We start from the raw sequence: 21,752 nt of genomic DNA, 5'->3' as shown, positions 1-21,752 counted from the left end.
GAGAAAAACTGAAAGAATAAGAGAGAAAGAGAGGAAGAGATCAGATATTTGATTTGTTTTACCTGCATGGCCCAGACAACAGATATTCACTATTTGGATTAAGTTAAATGAAGACCACTTAGGAAATTTGTAGAATCTATTTACTGTAATTATTATGTAAAAAGTATACTTATTTTTATTTTTATTCTTTATTTCCTCAAATATATATATATATATTGCTCTATTGCTCCCTGTAATAAATACATTTGAGTTGACAATGTTGTATGACATAGATACTATTATTTATATAATACCTGTCATAGACATCACTTTTTGGTACAGTAGGAAACTCTAAAACTGTGTATCTCTATTAAAGCAACAAAATTAGGATAACAAAACTATCGGAATCTACATTTTTAAGAATACTAGAATGTAGATTTTAGCTGAGATTGTTGTCATGTTTCAACTCATCTGCCTACTAGGCCCATTGCCCAGCACTGTGGCAGCCATGAAGATGGTGACCCACATCATGGTGTGGCTGCCTGGTGACCAAGGGAACAAAATAAGCCTTGTTCTGCAGGAATTGTAGTTGTGTTTTGACCCATCCAGTGGGGTTCCATGAAGGATCCACTCAGAAATTGGAGCTGGAGTAGTCTCCTGATAGGACTTTGTTGAAACTGTTTAAAGGCAAATATCCTAACTGCAGTTGCATGGGGAAAGGAAATAACAGACAAGTCAAACAGCATATAGACCAATAAGTCCAAAAAAGAAGAGGCTAAGCAAGGAGATAAATGGATGAATAAAAGCTTTGAAAGGCTTCACAGAATTTTGAGAGCTATACACGTCTAGGTCTACAAAATTGCTCAGAAAAGATGTGATAAGACCCTATGATTTCTGGCTGAACTTTAGGCTCCACACAAGCAGGAAGTGAAGGCTAAAGTTTTTAAAATGCCTGGCTAATAGTTTAAGGACTATCCCAAAACAGAGTCAGTGTTAAAAAATATGAGAAGATTACTTTCTTTCTTTTTTTTAAAATTTTCACTCTGGAAATGTAGTGATACCTCTGAAAAATCACTGGCAGACAAAATGACAGAATAGACTTTAATAAACATACATAACAAAGAATTTTAAGAAAAAAATTAGAAAAGTAAATTTAGAGAAGAGTAAAATCTAAAAACAATTTAGAAAAAAAAATCAAAACTACGGTCCACGACAATAAGGCAAACCCTGTAGAGGAAATAATACATGATTTCTGAAGAAACTTCATTAAAATACTCAAAAAGCTAAACTTTAAATGAAAAAAAAAAAAGTCATGCCAAGACACAAGAAAATATGTTTCATTCAGAAAAGGAAAAAAAATAAATTGATAGAAACTACTGTGAGGAAGCCCAGAAACTGGAGTTACTAGACAAGGACTTTAACTGACTTATCAGCATAAGAATGAGAGTTCTAGAAGAAAAGGAGAGAGAGAAAAAGAAAGAACACTTGGGGAAATAATGACAAAAAATTCACAAATTTGATGAAAGATATGAATATACACATCCAAAGAAACTTAATAAACCCAACAGAGGATAGATTCAAAGGGATTGACAGTGCAACATACTACAATCAAAGTGTTGAAAGCACTTTGAATCTTAATGGTAGCAGAAAGAGGTGGCTTAGCACATAAAAGGTATTCTTAATAATATTAATAGGTAACTGTTCATAAGAAACTATGAAAGCCTGAAGGTAGTGGAATGTATATTAAAGTCATGAGAAAAATAAATCCACTAAGAATTGTATATCTGGCAAAACTATTCTTCAAAATTGAAGGTGAAATAAACTCACACACAAAAGTTGAAGGAGTTTGTCTCTAGCAAACACGCCCTGCAATCAACAATATAAAAAGTGCTTTAGGATGAAATAAAAGGACAAACCAGACACCAACTAGAAGCCACACAAAGAAATTAAAAACAAAAACAAAAACAAAACAGTAAAAGTAACTAAATAGGTAAATAAACAGGTGGTATAAAAGCTAATGTTATTGTTTTGGGGGTTCCTAACTCCTCATTATTTTGCTCTTTTATATGACTTAAATACGAATTCATAAAATAATACTTACAATTTTTTATTAATTTGTGCACAATTTATAAGGATGTAATCTGTAAAACAGATAATTTGATAGTAGAGCTGCCTAAAAATTTTTAGGTACTATTGAGGTAGTAGGCATTAATTCAAATTAGGTTATTATAAATTTAGGAGTTAAATTTTAATCCCAAGGGTAATCACTAGAAAAATAACAAAAATTCAAAAGTCAATATGAGAACACAATCAAATAGCACAGCCTTGCGAGGCTGTATGTTTCCAGGGCATTCAATGCACAGTAGGGTGACTACAGTTAACAGTAAGATTTCAGAAGGGATTTCAAAAGAAAGCATTGTTGTCACAGAAGATGACAGCTTCATATGTTATTGCCCCTCTAGATGTCCTAGTGGGAAAAGACAGGGTTGAAGACAGTGATATTGATGATCCTCACCTTGTGTGAGTCTAGGCTAATGTGTGTGTCTTCATTTTTGCATAAAAAGTACAAAAAAAAATTAAAAATGGAAAAAAGCATATAGACTGAGGATATTAAAAAATATTTTTGTATAGCTATAAAATATGTGTTTAAAGCTAAGTGTTATTACAAGAGTCAAGAAGTTTAAAACATTTAAAAGATTATAAAGTTAAAAGTGTACAGTAAGCTAAGGTACTTAATTATTGAAGTAGTAAAAATAATTTGTATAAATGTAGTGTGGTCTGAGTATATAGTGTTTATAAAGTTTGCACTATTATACAGTAATGTACTAGGCCTTCACATTCACTCACCTTTCACTCACTGACTCACCCAGAGCTGCTTCCAGTCCTGCAAGCTCCATTTTTTACTAAGTGTCCTGTACAGTTATACCATTTTTAATCTTTTATACCATATGCTTACTGTATCTCTTCTATGTTTAGGTATGTTGAGACACAGAAATAATTACCATTGTGTTATAGTTGACTACAGAATTCAGTACAGTTACATGGTGTACAGATTTGTAGGCTAGGAGCAAGAGGCTGTACCACATAGCCTGGGTGTATTTTAGGCTATACAACCTGGGTTTGTGTGAGTACAGTGTATGATTTTTTGCAAAACAACAAAATCATATAATGACACATTTCTCAGAATATATTTCTATCATTAAGCCACCCATGACTTTATTTCAATTTCTAACCTGGCACCTTTATTCCTACAACTTTTTGTCTTAGAGCAGGGGTTTTCTCCAGGTGCCGATGCCAAGACCCTCTATGAGAAGAGAAAGGGGAAACCTTGAGGGTAATTCGCTCCACTATTCAGTATTTTCTAGACATCACCGTCACTCTTTTTATTTCCCCTCCCTGTATACACACACCTCAATGTCCATAAAACTGCCAGTGCCTATTTTTGTGGGACTCCCTCAGAAGTGAGATAATCTCCATGTCTTTACTGATCCACTGGATGCTAGACCAATGTGCCAATTCCATGAAAGAAAAGAAACAGGAGGAGTTGGTGCTTTCTCAGGTCTTAAACTCTTGCTTATGCCATCGCAGTAACTGATTAACTCTTTTATTTATGGCTTATTGCCTTAATTAGCTGCACCGACACCTAGCAGTACAATTTTCCTTCTCCAAACTCAGCTGAGTTCCTGACAGTTTTCTTAGCTATGACAACAAAAACACAAGCAACAAAAGTAGAAAACATTGATAAACTGGACTTTATCAAAATTTTAAAAACAAACTTGTGTATACCAAAGGATATTATCAAGCAATAAAAATACAACCCCATAACTTTAAAAAATTATAGTCATATGTCTAGTAAGAGTATAGTATATAGAATATATAATGGACTCTTAAGATTCAACAACAAAAGATAAGTCAATTTAAAAATGGACAAAGGAAAAATATTCTGTATTCATGAACTGGAAGAATCAATATTGTTAAAGTGTTAATACTACCCAAAGTGATCTACAGAATTAATATGATTCCTATCAAAATTATAGTGTCACTTTTTATAGAAATAGCCAAAAAAATCCCAAAATGCATATGGAACTACATATTAAAAATCCTGGATAGCTCAGGCAATGTCAAGCAAAAGAATAAAGCTAAGAGCATCACACTGCTAGATTCTGAACTGTATTACAAAGCTTTGGTAATGAAAGCAGCATGGTACTAACAAAAAATAGACCAAATCAACTAATGGAACAGAGATTCTAGAGTTGAACACGCAATGGAAAAAGAACAGTCTCTTCAACAAAGTGTGGTAGGAAAACTTAACATTCATATGCAGAAGAAAAAAATTGGACCCCTGTTTCACACTATATGCAAAATCCAGCTCAAAATGGATTAAAACTTAACTGTAAGACCTGAAACTATAAGAATCCTGGAAGAAAACATAGGGGAAATCTTGATGATCTTGCTCTGTGCAGTGATTGCTTGGGTAAGACCCTGGAAGCTCAGGCAATAAAAGCAAAAATATACAGTTGGGATTGCATCAAAATAAAAAACTTCTGTATGTGAAAGGAAACAATTACCAGAGTCAAGAGACAAGCTACAGATCAAGAGAGAATATTTGCATCCATGCATCTGATAATGGGTTAATATCTAAAATAGATAAGAAATTCAAACTCAATAGCAAAATACATATAATTATATAGGCAAAGGATCTGAACAGACATTTCTCAAAAAAAAAAAAAGACAAATGGCCTGGAGGTATGTGAATAAAGAATGTTCTACATCATTAATTATGGAAATGCAAATTAAAAACACAAGGCGATATCACTCCACACCTGTCAGACTATCATAAAAATGACAAAAGATAATAAGTGTTGGCAAAGATGTGGAGAAAAGAAAACCCTTTCACACTGTTGGTGTACATGCAAATTTATACAGCCATTATAACAAAAAATAACTGTATGGAGGTTCCTCAAAATTAAAGATAGAAGAGAGAGAATTGAGAGAATTACCCTATGACCCGGCAATCCCACTTCTGGATATATATCCAATGGATTTAAAATCTGGGTATATATCCAAAGGATTTGAAATCTCATGTTTATTGCAGCACAATTCACAATAGCCAAGATATGGAAACAATCTGTTTACATCAACAGATGAAAGGATAAAGAGAATGTGGTATGTATACACAACGGGATCCTATTCAGCCTTCAAAAAGAAGGAAATTGTCATTTCCAACAACATGAATGAATCTTGAGGACATTATGCTAAGTAAATAAGAAAATACTAAAGAAAGACAAATACTCTATGATGTATTTAATGGAATCTAAAACAATGGAACTCAGAAGCAGAGAGCAGAATGGTAGTTACCAATCTGGGGAAGGAAAAAATGGGGAGATATTGATGAAAGTGTACAGTTTCAATTAGAGAGAAGTTTTACTGAGATCTAGTGAATAGCATGGTGACTGTTGATAATACTGCATTGCATATTTCAAAATTGCTAAAACACCACATTTCAAATATTCTCACCACATAAAAGGCATTTGAAGTGATGGATATGTTAATTAGCATGATTTAATTATTCAGCAATGGCTACATAAATAATAAACTAACTTTGTACCCAATGTATATATACAATTTAATATGTCAATTTATAATAAAATACATAAAAGTGGGCAAAGAAATTGAACAGGCATTTCTCACTGAAGACATACAAATGGCCACCAAGCACACGAAAAGATGTTCAATACCATTTGTCATTAGGGAAATCCAATCAAAACCGTAAGGAGATACCCCTTAGGAACCACTGGGATGGCTGTAATAAAAACAAATAAAAAGGAAAATTAAAAATACTGGCAAGAATGTGGAGAGATTTGTACTTTCATACATTGCCTCTGGGAATGTAAAATGATTACACCTATTATGAAAAGAGTTTGACAGTGACTCAAGTTAGACATAGAATTATCGTTATGAAACATATGTAAGTTCACAGCAGCATTATTCACAATAGCCACAGGTAGAAATAATCCAACTGCCCATCTACTAATAAACAATTGCGTTATATGCATTCAATGGAATATTAATCAGTCATAAAAAGAATGAAGTATTGATACATTCTAAATATAGATGAGCCTTGAGACCATTATGATAAATAACTGTCAGGAGTATTGTTTAATTAAATGTATATAAAATTTGCAGAATATTAAAACTCATCCACATAGGGAAAAACCAGATCGTTTCCAGGGCCAGAAGGGAAGGGAGAAGGTATAGCAATCGCTTAATGGGTACAAGAGTTTCCTTTCAGAGTAGTGAAAATATTTTGTAACTAGATAGTGGTAATGGTTGTACAATATTTTGAATGCATTAAGTGGCACTAGCTTATTAACTTTTAAATGTTGAATTTTATATTATGCAAATTTATGTCAAGTTTATTTTACTCCAATAAAAAATTATTTCACATTAGGACTGTTTTGCTTTCATTTACCTTTATGTTACTCATCTTGATAACATACATGTTATTATTTAATTATAACTAAATTTTGATACATGCTGTTGTGTGTAAATTGAATTTCAATTTACAAAAAATAATTGAGTAATGTTTATTGTGACTACATACTACTGTTCACTACTTCCTTGAGTCACGCATTTTTGAACAGCGAATTCAATGTTTTTCATTTAATAAAATAAAATTGCTTGACCATCGTGAAATTACAGCAGCATCAGCATTCTTTGGATTGCACTCACCCTGCAAATAAAAACATATATTTCTATGGGAACTTTACAATAGCAATAAGCAACCTACAATTATCTCACATTAATGATGACTTATAAAACAATGGCTTTTTTATATCATCTCCTACCTACTACAGACTAACATTCTTGGCTTATTCAGGAAAACTGAATTAATTTTCTGGAGACAATGCATTTTATATATATATACTAATGGATATGAAAAGTAGTAGTATGACCCATGTTTGGCTGCATAAGTGAGAGGTTGCAAACGTGTTCTTTTCTACACCTATGGTAGTAAATACTAGTTTCCCTATGTATGAGAAAATACATGAGCTATTTCTTTAACTTATCTTTACAGTTCCATATAAAGCCCTAAACTCATTTTACTTGATTTATATTTTCATGATTTTATGTGACTATTGAAAATGACCTAGTTCTGGACATTTAAACATTTGTTTTTCAAGAAAATTTTATTTTGTTAGACTCTCTAAACATACAAAAAATCACACTGGACGTATCTTAGCCTTGGACCTTCACTACAAAACTAGGCCGGGTAGAGAGATAAGAGAAGCTAGCTCATTCCCCAGACCTGCCACCCTCCCCACCCCACAAATACAACTTTCAACACTAAAATAGTTAACAGTAAATGTGTTATGCAATGACAGACTAATGCATTTGTCTACATTTATTTAAACATCAAAGTGAATTTTGCATGGAAAAAATAGTTTCAGAAATAGCCAATAAATAAATAAGGAGTGGAAAAGACACCTTAATTTTAAGCAAAATATATATTCCTGCTTTGTAATTTTTAAAGGACTGTTCTTTGATTATACCTGTATTTGTGCAGGTTTTAATCTTAGTTCTTATCTCCAGTAGATGTGCATTTGATCATGCAAGGGACAATTCTACGGCATTTCAAAGACTCTTTTAACCCTTATAGGTAGAGCGGATGATCTGTTCTCTTGCAAATCAGGTATTACAGTGTGATGGAGGCACTATGTAGTAAAATAGATGCTTTAGTATTTTGCTTTGGTCTTATCTACAACTAAAAGTGATGTTTTGCAAATGACATTGATTCCTTCAATAATACTGGTAAATTTGGGAAACACGTGAACTATGCATTATGCCTCTGAAAGAGAAAATGCAAGAATCATAAAATACTGACATAATTTCTTTAAATAAGAGGTAACTGGAAATCACCATGGAAATCTGTTACTTGAGGTTAAAGTTCTGAAACACATCCAATTAACTACAAATCACAAGATCATATTTGACATCCTGGTTGAAAATCATCACAAAAATCTTAGGAACCAAAGTGGGAGCTTGCTAACAACACTAACTTCTTTTTCAGAACTTGAGTTCTTGCTTTTTGTTTCTACAATTCAAAGAAATAATCAGCTAACTACAGAAAAGTCATTACCTAGCTTTCACCAAAGATTATACTGAAGATGGCTGCAACATTGCACTAGCTCAGAAACTTCATTTAAAAGCAGATTGTTAAGGCTGTGGCTAAATCACCTACATCAGTTTTTAGAAATTACAGATAAAGGAATATAAGACCATGAAGTGTAACTGGAACTCTGAGGTGTAGTCACAGAAACAGGTGTAGCCTACTAACCTCTAAAAAGGGATCTTTCTGTGCTTTCCATGTGTCCCTAAAGTAACCCAATAAGAAAAATTTATGAGTTTCTTTCCTCCTTTGAGACCCTCCCTGAGGAGATGGAACACAATTTGTTAATTATGCCTAAAAAGCATTTGGAAGCTTCAAACAAAGCCAATGGGACATCTGCTAATTATAGAATACATTTATATTTCCAAACAAGTAGAGTTATGTTAGTTACCTTTCCACCACTTTTCTTGGTTATATTTTCTCTACCGCAACACAGAGATCTGGAATCAAAACATAACTTTTTTTTCTTGTAACTCTTAATATCTCTTTTCCAATACAGTGAATTTTTATGGCTTTGTAGCTAAGGATACAATAAAGTGCTTAAACACTGCCTATTGCATTATTTCAAAAATTTACATGAGAAAGTAATAAATGTGTAGGGTTTTTTCTGTATTTTGTGGTATTTTAGGTTTATTATTGAAGTAGAATATGCATAAGCAAATAAGTAAATGTACAAAACAAATTTTTACAAATCTAATTTTTAACTCAACTTTTATAAACTCAACCTATGTAACCAGAATCCAGATTAAACAGAAGCAACAATAACAAAACATTGTCAGGACCCCATAAGAATCCTTCATTCTCTTTTCTTCCATGAACTTCTCCCAACACATGCAAAAAATGTACAGCTACTATTCTGACTTCTAACAACATAACGTACAGATATTTTTGTTACATTATATGAGTAAAATCCTATGTATGTTATGTTTCCATTCCTGGGTTCTTTCATTCAATGTATTGTCACAGTAGTTCTACATGGTTCATTCTCATTTCTGTGCACAATTAAACATTATATGTATACCACACATTAGTTATTCATTATTCTAGAGGTTTTATGAATAGTGATGATATGAGCATTCTATTGTATGTTTCAATTAACATAAACCTGTATTTCCATTTGCATATACTTCTTAGACTGGGATTGCTATGTCATAATAAACAGATATTCAGCATTAGTAAATATTTCCAAATGAGTTTACAGAGTAATTATAGCAACGTGCACTCCAATGAGAAAGACATAATCGTCATGATTGCTCACTACTCTTGTCGAGACTTAGCCATTCTGTATGGTGTGGGTATCATTGTCGTTTCGAATTTCATTATCCTAATGATGAGAACCTTTTCATATGTGCAATGGTCATTTATATATTTTCTTTTGAAAAGTGTTCATTCATGTCTTTTCCCCACTTTTACACTGATTTTCATATCAATTATGGATTGATTTGTAAGAACTACTTTCACCTTTTGCAGATGAGGCCTCTGTCAGATACACATGTATATTTGATGAAGCATGAGTAATAAAATGTGCTCTCTTATTACAAGGGTTGCCCTTTTGACACTGTTAATTTTGATGAAAAGGGCTTCTCAAAGCTGATTAATCTTTAATTTTATATTTTTATTGCTTTATTCTGTTCAAAATTTTGTATATACTCCAATATCACAAAGATGTCCCTGATGCTTTCTTCTAAAAGCTTTATGATTTGTATTTTATATTTAGATCTTTAAACTATTTGAAATTGATTTTAAATAGGGAATGAGGTAGATGCTTAGTTTTTTTTATTCAAAATGGATATATAAATAACTGCCATTTATCGAAAACATCGTTCATTTTTAGAAAACACTGATGCCTCTATCGTGTCAGTTGATAGCATATGTGCGAATAAGTTGATAGCATATGTTTATATAAGGCAGCCTTAAATCAAGGATGCCTCTTGGGATAATAAAATACTTTTTGTCTTTTCTGGTAAGTTTTTTTTTTTTTGTATAAATACAAGTGTCTTTCTGGGTTGAGTACTCTGGTTTCTACGGAATTTACATTCTGTCTCTGAGGCATGTCTTTTCAGGTGAATTTATTTTGGGTTCTTTCTACATGTCTAATTTAACATTTTGTTTAATCTGCACATATGGGCTACAAATTTTGACAACACCCTTATCTTGGTTTCTTTTGAATTTATTATTTTACATATGCAAATGATTTGACTCATTTGTTTTTCTTGTTTGAGTTTTCTGGGAGTAAAAATATAAACTCTAAATGCTGGACATGAGATGGTTCATTGAAAGTTACTAAAGCGTCACCACCAAGTAAAACACCAATCTAAACTCCTGACGTTTTCTTTTTTATTATTATTATGATTATACTTTTAAGTTCTAGGGTACATGTGTACAACGTGCAGGTTTGTTACATAGGTAGACATGTGCCATGTTGGTGTGCTGTACCCATTAACTCATCATTTACATTAGGTATATCTCCTAATGCTATCCCTCCCCCCTCCCCAGAACCCACAACAGGCCCCAGTGTGTGATGTTCCCTACCCTGTGTCCAAGTGATCTCATTGTTCAATTCCCACCTATGAGTGAAAACATGGGGTATTTAGTTTTCTGTCCTTGTGATAGTTTGCTGAGAATGATGGTTTCCAGCTGCACCCATGTCCCTACAAAGGACATGAACTCATCCTTTTTTATGGCTGCATAGTATTCCATAGTGTATATGTGCCACATTTTCTTAACCCAGTCTATCATCAATGGATATTTTGGTTGGTTCCAAGTCTTTGCTATTGTGAATAGTGCTGCAATAAACATGCATGTGCATGAGTCTTTATAGCAGCATGATTTATAATCCTTTGGGTATATCCCCAGTAATGTGATGGCTGGATCAAATGGTATTTCCAGTTCTAGATTCTTGAGGCAATTGCCATACTGTCCTTCCACAATGGTCGAACTAGTTTACAGTCCCGCCAACAGTGTAAAAGTGTTCCTATTTCTCCACATCCTCTCCAGCACCTGTTTCCTGATTTTTTAATGAACACCATTCTAACTGGTGTGAGATGGTATCTCATTGTGGTTTTGATTTGCATTTCTCTGATGGCCAGTGATGATGAGTATTTTCTCATGTGTCTATTGGCTGCATAAATGTCTTCTTTTGAGAAGTGCCTGTTCATATCCTTTGCCCACTTTTTGATGGGGTTGATTTTTTGTTGTAAATTTGTTTAAGTTCTTTGTAGATGATGGATATTATCCCTTTGTCAGATGGGTAGATCGCAAAAATTTTCTCCCATTCTGTAGGTTGCCTTTTCACTCTGATGGTAGTTTCTTTTGCTGTGCAGGAGCTCTTTAGTTTAATTAGATCCCATTTGTGTATTTTGACTTTTGTTGCCATTACTTTTGGTGTTTTAGTCATGAAGTCCTTGCCCATGCCTATGTCCTGAAAACTCCTGGCATTTTCTAACAGGATTTATAAGCTTCTCTTTTCTCTCAAGAGATTAATTTACAAAAATGTTATTTTCAAATATTAAGACATGCCAGGTTTTCTGGGATAACAGCCAGCAATATAATATGGTCCATTCTTATATACATTGTTTCATTGATGGGAAAATTACATTAAGAAAAATTAAAAGCTCAAATGGTCATTAGTCAAACTCTCAAAAAAAAAAAAAAAAAAAAGGGCCCTGAAACTATAGAATTGACATGTAAATTTGTCAAGGTTTTCTATTTCTGTTTTTCTTTTCTGCCTATTTTAAATTTGCTGACTTTTGTACTGGTGTGAAGCCAAAACTCAATTCTTATGGCATTCCAGCAAAGACATTTTTTTAAAAAAATAGATTTTAAAGAATTTTCAAATCAATGGCTTTACAAGCTACAACAGCTTCATGGTAACTTGGAAATATAAATGTAATTGTGTTTGACTAACAATTAGGACAGTAGAATAGTTAAAAGATTAATAGTCTAAAAAAACTAAATTAAAGTTTATAAAAGTTTGGCTAACAGATCAAACAAGTCAAACGCTTAAGATCAGGGAAATAATATAAGATGTCTTTGTTAAATAAGATAAAAGTTCACATTGTCTGCTATGCAAGGGCCAAAAGGAAAAAGAAAAAAAAAGGAAAAAAATCCAGACTTACTAAAATGGTTTCCCGCTCATATTTGTCTAGTCAAGAAACAAAAGAAAGATTCAGGGCTACTCTTAAATTTGTTTTTCTTGTACAACTCAGCCAGTCCTAGCAAAAATGTAAGTTTCAAATATTTAATCCTAAATTTACTTAAAGCTAAAAAGAAAGAGAAAAAAGGAAAAAATAGTGTAAAAAAGTCCACTTGCTATGGAAAGTGCTGCTTTATACAAAATTTTGGTCCACAGCCTTCATTAGATTGCCTATCAGGCAAATAAAATTTAGTCATGTGAGGAGGTACCAATTTTATAAAAAATAAAATTTGAAAACAACTGTTTTTAAATAAACCAGTGAGTTTCTATAGTTAACTGTCTCATGACTAAAATACTAAAATAAAGACTATAAAATCACTGTGTGTATATATGTGTGTTTAGGTAAACTTATTGATATGTAAATATATTGTTGTATGTTGTATCTACATGGTAAAACCTAGTGCAGTTGACCATTCATTATGAAATTTTATTTACATTGGCTTAAATAAGTGAGCACTCATATAAAATTATACAATATAGTAATTAACCCAAATGACTTTTAGTTCATGTGACGTAGGTATATCTTTAATAAATTCACTAGTTTTAAAATTATTAGTAAAGTAAGAAAGAAAAATCTGCAGGATTGTCAACATATATTTCTTCCTGAATTTACTGGCCAGACACTTTTATATTTGTCTAGGCTAGATGGTTTAAAGTGTCAGGATTTGACACACAGGTTGTAAAACTATAAACCCAGCCTAAAACAGAATAATCTTTCTGTAATTCTTTGATACATAAGGGTAATTTTATATTGTCAGTTTAATGAAAACCACTGTATTTTTTGAATTATTGATAGAATACTCATGTAATTAAATTTAAGTTCTTAAGTGAACACCTGAGAGTCACAGGCTATAATAATGATAGGAAAATAATTTGAAAATATTCTAGTTTTGTTTAATATGTCAATTCTCATAGATAATAAAGGTAAACTGTTTAAATAAAATTTATGTAAATGAGATAAATGTTTATAAACTTTTCACGTAATTTAAAATTGTAAAGTTATCTTATGTTAAATAAATAATAAATATTCACTAAATAACTGGGTCATTTCCAAATTTAACAAAATCAACTGATTGTTGAACAAAAACACATTTGTTCATGGTTTCTTAAATTATATAGAAACAGTAAATATACTAGAGTCTATCAGTACATACAAAAATTATGCTATAGGAAAACATGTTTTGCAATACATAAAATAGCTTCCATTCTATAAAATACTGATAAATGACAGATGGTTTAACACTGCCTGGTAGAAATTAGGTTACTAAGAGTTAAAATTCTAATTAATATCTATATAATTCTGGACCAGAAACAGTGACTCACACCTGTAATCCCAACACTTTGGGAGGCCAACTCCTGAGGTCAGAAGCCTGGCCCACATGCCAAAACCCCATCTTTACTAAAAATACAAAAATTAGCTGGGTGTGGTGGCATATGCCTGTGATCCCAGCTACTCAGGAGGCTGAGGTGGGCTAATTACTTGAACCTGGTAGGCAGAGGTTGCTGTGAGCCGAGATCACATCACTGCACTCTAGTCTGGGCGACAAAGCGACACTCCTTCTCAAAAATAAATAAATAAATAAAACAATCAAAATCAATATAATTCTGTATAGAAAATGTATCAAAAACAAGATATTTTTCATAAAATCTATTTACAAACCTAAAATATGTTCTTTTAAAAATAATATTGTATAATTCAGAGGTTGTTTAAAGATTATTTCAACAAATACATTTAGGAAGAAAATTAAAACAAGATTAAAAAACTAGTAAATAGATGAGAGAGATGTGACAAAAGTTATGGGTATGAAAATGTATTTTTGGCAAAGAAGGTTAAAAAAATTTGTAGAAAAAAAATCTTGTGTGATAATTTTTGTACTAAAGTAAAATGCTTGTTTTAAAAGGAGCAAGCATAGGACAAAATTAAAATTCCAAACATGCCAACAACGGTCTGAATAAATCATGAAAACAATTTTAAAGAGGAATTTATAAATTTTGTTTGTAATCAAGTTGTCTATAACTAAATGTATTATTTACAAGTTATTTAGTATTAAAATAAACTAATATGAAACTAAATCTTTGTCCCTTACAGTAAAACAGTATGGTTTTATTGAAATGTTGATTTGCTTTTAATAAAATTCAAAAAGTTTTGATTTTTAATTTTGAAATCTGTTTCTGTAACAATCATCTTCTAAACTGCAAACAGTATCTATTTCTGACAAATTTCTTCCTGAGATCCAATTAATTTCCCTGTTTTCAGGTTGGAAATGCTGTCTTTTTTATTTAAAATGATAATGTTACTTCTAGAGGAAGATTTTTTTCTCTTAAAGTATTTTAGATTCATATCTCAGAAGTTCAACTTTTGCTGTATCTCACTGCACATGATTTTCAGGTTATGCATTATTGCCTTCAGCTTTCCTTCTTTCTCCTTTTGAGAAGGTAATTTGTTCAGTTGTCTGTTTTTTGCACATCTGCATTCTGACCAGAAGACAATTTGAGATTTTTCTGCAGCACATGAGTATATGCAGGCTTTATGGTTTTACAGTAGTTCTTCTTGGGCTCCATAATCTCAAAGCCAAACTTCCTATAGAAGTCAATTGCCGACTCATGGCTGATCTGGACATGCAGATAGATGTCGAAAGTGCCATATTTTTCACATGTTTAAGACATGATTTAACATTGTAGTTCCTAATCCTAGCCTTTGGTAAGGTGCCAGATATCCTAGTATCATGATGTAAAGTCTCTTCTGATTCTGTGAATGAGCCACCCGAGAGTACACTGCACCTACAGGAACATCACTGAAATAAGCAAGTTTTGATCATTCACCACCTCCATCACATCCTTGTAGAATTTACCATTGTAGCTGACTGAAAAGATCACCTGATTCAGTCTCTTCAACTGTTTGGTGTCCCATCTCCCAGCTCGATCCTGCTACTTTTCATCTTCCCCACCTGCTGAGGCTTTTGTTATCACCAACAGCAACTCAGTCATAGTTGCTGCCCTCAGTTCAAGACACTCAACCCCACAAGATGGCGTCCTCGCCTGGGCAGGGAGCTGAGCAGGTGTCAGAGGCAGTGCGTCCCTAAGTCTCCCGAGGGGGTGAGGATGTCTCGCACCACTGAGCTGGTGCCACTGCTTCTCCGCACATGCAAATGGGGCTCTGGGCTCTAAAATAAAGATTTTCTGATCTATAATTAAGTTTGAAATTTCTCAGTTCGGCCCATATGTCAAGAACATATGTCTTGTTAAATGATTAGTCTTATTTAGTAAAGTATAAGGGGAAAACATTGTCAAATACTAAGTGATGCTAAATCTTCTTTCAGTTACATTGAGGGGTATGTTATCTATATACTTGTTTCAAAATCTACATAAACTTACAAAAATCTAATATATTGTCAGTCATAATTTTGGTTGATAAGCTTAATCTTCTTTAAAGTTATATTTGTATGGATGTATTATTGATGTGCACATATTATGATTTTCAGTTGTATCACATTTACAAAAGTCTGATAGCCTTGATGTGATAGCCAGTCATAATTCTGATATTTTAAAATGTAATAGGTAATAATAAATTTCCTTGTCAATTAAAAACTTTCATCAGATTTTTATCCATGACTATTCTAGCTTTTTGTCATTCACAATTACTGCTTTAAATTCTTCTCTAAAAGTATTTACAATTAGCTATAATCCAAAATTGCCTTTCCTTTCATGGAAAGGACTCTAACAACTATTCTTGAGCAGATTTATGACAACTTTAAAGGCAATGAAATAAATAAAAATGTCTAGAACTCTGATATTAAAAATTTATAGTTTCATAAAACATATAGATTAATAAAACTCACGGTTCAAAAACTTATAGGTTCATAAAACTGCTAATCAAGATCAAGCAATAAAAATAACTGATGAAAATAGTGTTTTTATTATTTTATTTAAAACATTGTTTAAAATATTGATTCTTTATGTAGTTTGTTTTCAAGATTTAAGAAAAAATTATCTCTTAAGCTATAGAAAATTTACACAAATTTGGTAAAGGATAATTTTGTGAAAAAAATTAAAACCATGTGATTTCTCTCCCAATTTAATTCCTTGACAATTTAAAAACTATTCATAAGTATTCTTAATTTTTATGACAATCTATATAACAACATAATTTCAATAAAAATCTGATTTCTCTTTACAGGAGGACACAATTAGAAATATTGGTCATATTACCATGGATTTGACTGAAAATATGTCATATTTAAAAATTTGCATAAAATGCCAGATTTCAACAGTTCCCAGCCTTACAAGGAATTAAGTAAAAATTATCACTTCCTGACAGGCCTAGGAACCTTAAGATTGTAAGCATGTAAACAAAATCCAAGGTCTGCCTTGGTTTGGCTCTCTAGCTTAAGAGGTTTTCATATCTGAGATTTTTATGTGATCAAGGCAGAGCAAAAGTCATGTTTCTAAAGCAAAGGTATGATATATCCATTATTCGGTTATAGCAGTTTGCACTGCTTTTAAGTTCTTGTTATTTACCTGTAGACCACACTAAATTTTCAATTCTTCTAGATTCTCCCAATACAACTTTCTTCTATGGAATTACTAAAAACAAACTTTTTTTGTTCCAAAAGCCCTATAAGCTGAAACTAGATAAATTTTAAGGAACAAGCCTCCTGCCTCATATATGGGCCACAGAAAATGTTTACCAAACCACCTGATATCATAATCAGAGACAGTCGAACTACAAACCAGGACAAAAAGTTGACGTCTTAATGCCATAGGCAGCTTTTCCCACGATGTCAGAATAAAACTCTATAATGGGGGCTCCCTATTCTCAGGCCTACCTTTTTCACTTGGCAGCATAAAAGACATTTGATTTATTCAATTCATTGTCTTTAAGCCTAGGGTCAAAACTATTATACAAATTGGGACTTTCATACTACTGTTAATTTTACTCTGTATTTTCCACTTTTAAACTTTGTGTGTGTCACTCGTTAAATTTTTCCACAAATACAATTTCTAACGAAACAATGCTGACTCAGCACTTTGAGATGATAGCAAAAAGATTATGCAACAGACAGAATTGGACTTAATAATGAATTCCAGGTAGACGTAGCCTGTGATTCTCTTCCTTCAAACCTCTCATGTTGCTCAGTATGGCTAATGGGGTTTTGTCATTTACTCATAGTCAGTAAGCACTCTCTCTAATGTGAGATGGGATTAGGAACTCAGAACAAGTCTATTTTGGCACCAAGAAACATTAAAACTGAATGACAGTATGAATTATTAGTGGTGCTTTTGGAAACATATTTTGATCAAAAGGGGGAAATGTGAAAGCTGTCAGAATCAAAATGGAGTTACTTATGTTTAAAACACACACACACACACACACACACACACGAACTGACAAAGCCATAAAAGGCTATGAACAGAGGGTTCTCATGCTTGTATGCCTGATAACAAAAATACCACAAATGGTGGCAAAAATCACCACCTTGCACAAAGGCCATCACGACCTTAAAAAAATGTATACTTCTGCAAGGACATCTGTCCAGCAACTGCCTGTGCAACCTCAGACTAGTATCACTCTTATTACTGATTTTTGAAGCCAAAGATAATTCTCAAAAATTATGTAATCCTCCTCAACTTGTTTCTCTATAAAACCCTTTGTCTTCCTTTTTCTCTTCCTTTTTTCTCTTAACCCATACAATTAACATAGCACTTACTTTCTCATTGCAATGCTGTAATCCTGAATATTACTCTCTTTTAGGGAGCCTCTCTCTGTTATTTAGGCTGACATGCCCCATGGGGTGATTAACATATAGACCAGAGCTGACAATTTACTTTTTATACCTTGCTTCCTTGAAAACTTGTCTGCTTGGTAGAGTTAATTCATCACATATGAGTAAAAGTGCCACAAGTGTTATGTGAGTGTGTATATGTGTATACACTTTTGCAAACTTAAAACCAACTGACTTTTATCTTTTATTCAAAGAAGGCCATGTGTAGTTTGTTTACATAAATTTTATAGTAAATAATGTAGAAAGGATATATAGCATGTCAACTTTTGTAAGACTATACCAGCGAGCACTAATGAATAAGACAGGTATAGGAACCTATCTGAACATGTCGCATTCCATTGAAAAGGGAATTTGCTGATGTGATTAAGAATGAGATGAGGAGGTTTTCATGGATTATCTGTGTGAGTCCACGACAATCACATGGGAGGGAGGGAAGAGGGTGAAAGGCAGAGGAGACACAGCAGTGGAAGCAGAGGTCAGTGATGAGATTGCTAGCTGGAAAGGGAACATAAGCCAAGTGCTGTAGGCAACCTCTAGAACCTGGAAAAAGCAAGAAAACAGATTGTCCCTAGAAGTTCCAGTAGGAACACAGACTGCCAACATCTTGGTTTTAACCTCATGAGACCCACTTTGACCTTCTGACCCCCAGAAATGTGGGATAACAAATTTGGGTTGTTACAAGCTACTATGTTTGTAGTGATTTCTTACAGTAGCAATAGAAAATGAAAAAAAAACAACAACATTATTTTTACAAAATACACACGTGTAAGCCAAATTAAAAGGTAGAAAACACTGGAGTACTTATTTACCTTAACTAATTTAGTAATATGCATAACATTAGTATAAATGTCAGAGTGAGTTTAGTGCTGTTACTCCAATGCTATTCATCTAGCCACACCCAAAAGAATTGTTTCTAATGGGAATTTTAGTTCTCTGGTTACAATGATATCAGTTGATGAAGCCAAGTACACACATCATAAAGTAGAAGATACACAAATAAATAAAAAAGGCAAATGCCATCGAACTATTATCAATATTGCCCTTGAGACCAGAAATACTCCTTATATAGTGTGTATTCCCTTCAGTGATTCTGCTACTTTAAGGCTTCAGTGATTATGCTCCTTTAAGGCTAAAGTTAGAAGTTGAAATACTGATCTCAGTCACACAGTCCCTGGATAGGGTACGCTTCTAACCTTCCTGAAAATATGATGACTGTACTTTATTTCCCAGACACTACCTTTATTTCACATATAAGTGCCACTCTCCCTCCCTCCATCATGCATTAGTAGCCTTCTACATGCAAAGAGATATAGTTCATAGTAACTATTAACTTTCTTTAAAAAAACAGGAGGACTCTTAAGAACTGGTGACATTTTAAAGATAATATTCTTTTAAAAAAATTTTTGTCTAATAAAATTTTTTTTCAAATTACACTGAATGAAAATGCTAAAAGTAGTGCTGCTTGGTATTGTAGTTTCATAACAAAGGCAATTAACTTTACACAAATGTTTTATGAGATGGAAAAAAATTGTGTGTCTTAATTGAGCGAACATCAACATTTTGCTTTGGGTGCACACACCAACTGAGAATAATGAAAAAGGAAAATCCCCTTTAAAAAATTTGTTAGCCTGTTTTCCCTTAAGTCTTATTTCCACGTGTAGTTTTTCTGTGATAAAAATTTATTTTTAAATACAAGATAAAAATAGTTCCACAAAAGTTGAACTTGATGGATAAATGCTACAAAACTAAAAATATAATTTTTAGTAGCTGAACAAAATATGTCTCTTGCAAGGAGGATGATCAGTGTTTTGACCACCTTCCAAGAAATGATGCCACATACCTCCGCACGCACTACCACGCTTTCTCTTCCTTGTTTGGAAATTATTTTTAAAACCCTCTAGTGGCTTACATTTTATCTATAAGTTGTCTACAAACTGTGATTATTTGCAAATTATTTTTTATTATTTATAGACATTGTTTTCTTGTTTGGGTATGTGAGGTTGACATAAGAACAATTAAACATTTTCCACTAAAATGAATGGAATTTCTAACAATTTCTTGCCACTTTTTTTTTTTTTTTAAATAGCAGTTTTCAGGAAAAAAATGAAAAGCACTAGAGGAGGATAGTTTTAGCTTTAAATTTACATTAGTTTGAGTGATCGGCATGGGTTATCTAGGAATCTCTTTAGTGCATCTTTCACGTTTTTGTTCCTTAGGCTGTAAATTAGGGGGTTCAGCATTGGTATGACCAGGGTGTAGAAGACCGAGGCCATTTTGTCAGTATCTAATGAGTGATTACTCCTTGGTTGCAAATACATGAAAAGGAGAGTCCCATAGAACACAACCACAGCTATCATGTGAGAAGCACACGTGGAAAAGGCTTTTTGTCGTCCTTCTGCGGAACGTATCCTCAAAATGGTAATAACAATGTTGAAGTAGGATATCAGAACAACGATCATAGAGAAAAACAAATTGGTCCCTGAAAAGATAAACACTGCTGTTTCTGGAATGTAGGTATCAGAACAGGACAATGCTAGCAAAGGGACATCGTCACAGTAAAAATGGTTGATGATGTTGGAAGAACAGTATGACACAGAGAACACACAGGAAGAGACAGTCAGTGCTGTGATAAGACTCTGAAGGTATGTGAGGGACACCAGCAGATGACATACCTTTGGAGACACCACTACTGCATAAAGCAGAGGGTTGCAAATAGCCACGTAGCGGTCATAACCCATTGCAGCCAGCATGAAAATCTCAGCCACAATGAAAACCAAGAATCCACCCAGTTGGGCTGCACATCCATAGTAAGATATGGTTTTCCTGGTAACCAGGAAGTTAATCAGCATTTTAGGGGTGATGACAGTAGAATTGCAAAGATTGATGATAGCCAAATGTCGGAGGAAAAAGTACATGGGGGTTTGAAGTCCAGAGTCAACACTGGTGAGGGTGATGATGCCCAGGTTCCCTACCACCGTCAGCACATAGAGCACCAGGAAGACCAGGAAGAGAGGAATCTGGAGCTCAGGATCATCTGAGACTCCCACAAGAATGAACTCAGTCACCCATGTGAGATTTCCTGAAGCCATTGGTATTGCTGCCTTCATCTTTTACCTGAGAAAGTTGAAGGAAATTAATGGATGATAAAATTGATGTTTCTATTAGATGCTAGGTTGTTAAATATTTCATTTGAAATGAGTTTATTTTGTTTTACAAACCCTTAAAAGTTTCAGAACCTAATTGTTTTTCTCCCCATGTTTTCATAAACTTCAGAAATAAAAACTCACCAGACAATTAAGAGTCTTAAAACTGGCCGGGCGCGGTGGCTCACGCCTGTGATCTCAGCACTTTGGGGAGACCAAGGAGGGCGGATCAGAAGGTCAGCAGATCGAGCACAACCTGACTAACACGGTGAAACCCCGTCTCTACTAAAAAATACAAAAAATTAGCCGGGCGCAGTGGCGGGCACCTGTAGTCCCAGCTACTCAGGAGGCTGAGGCAGGAGAACGGCGTGAACCCGGAAGGCGGAGCTTGCAGTGAGCCGGGATCGCCCCACTGCACTCCAGCCTGGGCGACAGAGCGAGACTCCGTCTCAAAAAAAAAAAAAAAAAAAAAAAAAAGAAAA

At 33.5% G+C, this 21,752-nt stretch overlaps 1 protein-coding gene and 1 pseudogene across 1 annotated transcript; both read right to left on the bottom strand.

Moving 5' to 3' along the window:
• Positions 1 to 14,789: 14,789 nt before the first annotated feature.
• On the bottom strand, positions 14,790 to 15,283 carry LOC119624251 (N-alpha-acetyltransferase 50 pseudogene; annotated as a pseudogene).
• A 3,078-nt stretch (positions 15,284 to 18,361) lies between these two features.
• Positions 18,362 to 21,339, bottom strand: LOC103235707 (olfactory receptor 8J2). The gene has a single exon (XM_007998738.3). It carries the CDS (start codon positions 21,232 to 21,234, stop codon positions 20,269 to 20,271), a length of 966 nt encoding a protein of 321 aa, XP_007996929.3. The 5' UTR covers positions 21,235 to 21,339; the 3' UTR covers positions 18,362 to 20,268.
• Between the last annotated feature and the right edge of the window lie 413 nt (positions 21,340 to 21,752).

The sequence above is a fragment of the Chlorocebus sabaeus genome, chromosome 1 (assembly GCF_047675955.1).
Source record: "Chlorocebus sabaeus isolate Y175 chromosome 1, mChlSab1.0.hap1, whole genome shotgun sequence".
In the NCBI taxonomy this organism is placed as follows: domain Eukaryota; kingdom Metazoa; phylum Chordata; class Mammalia; order Primates; family Cercopithecidae; genus Chlorocebus; species Chlorocebus sabaeus.
This window is presented reverse-complemented; position numbering and strand designations above follow the sequence as displayed.

Excerpts from the sequence above, each read along its gene's own strand:
- LOC103235707 (XM_007998738.3), bottom strand. The coding sequence starts at position 21,234 with ATGAAGGCAGCAATACCAATGGCTTCAGGAAATCTCACATGGGTGACT.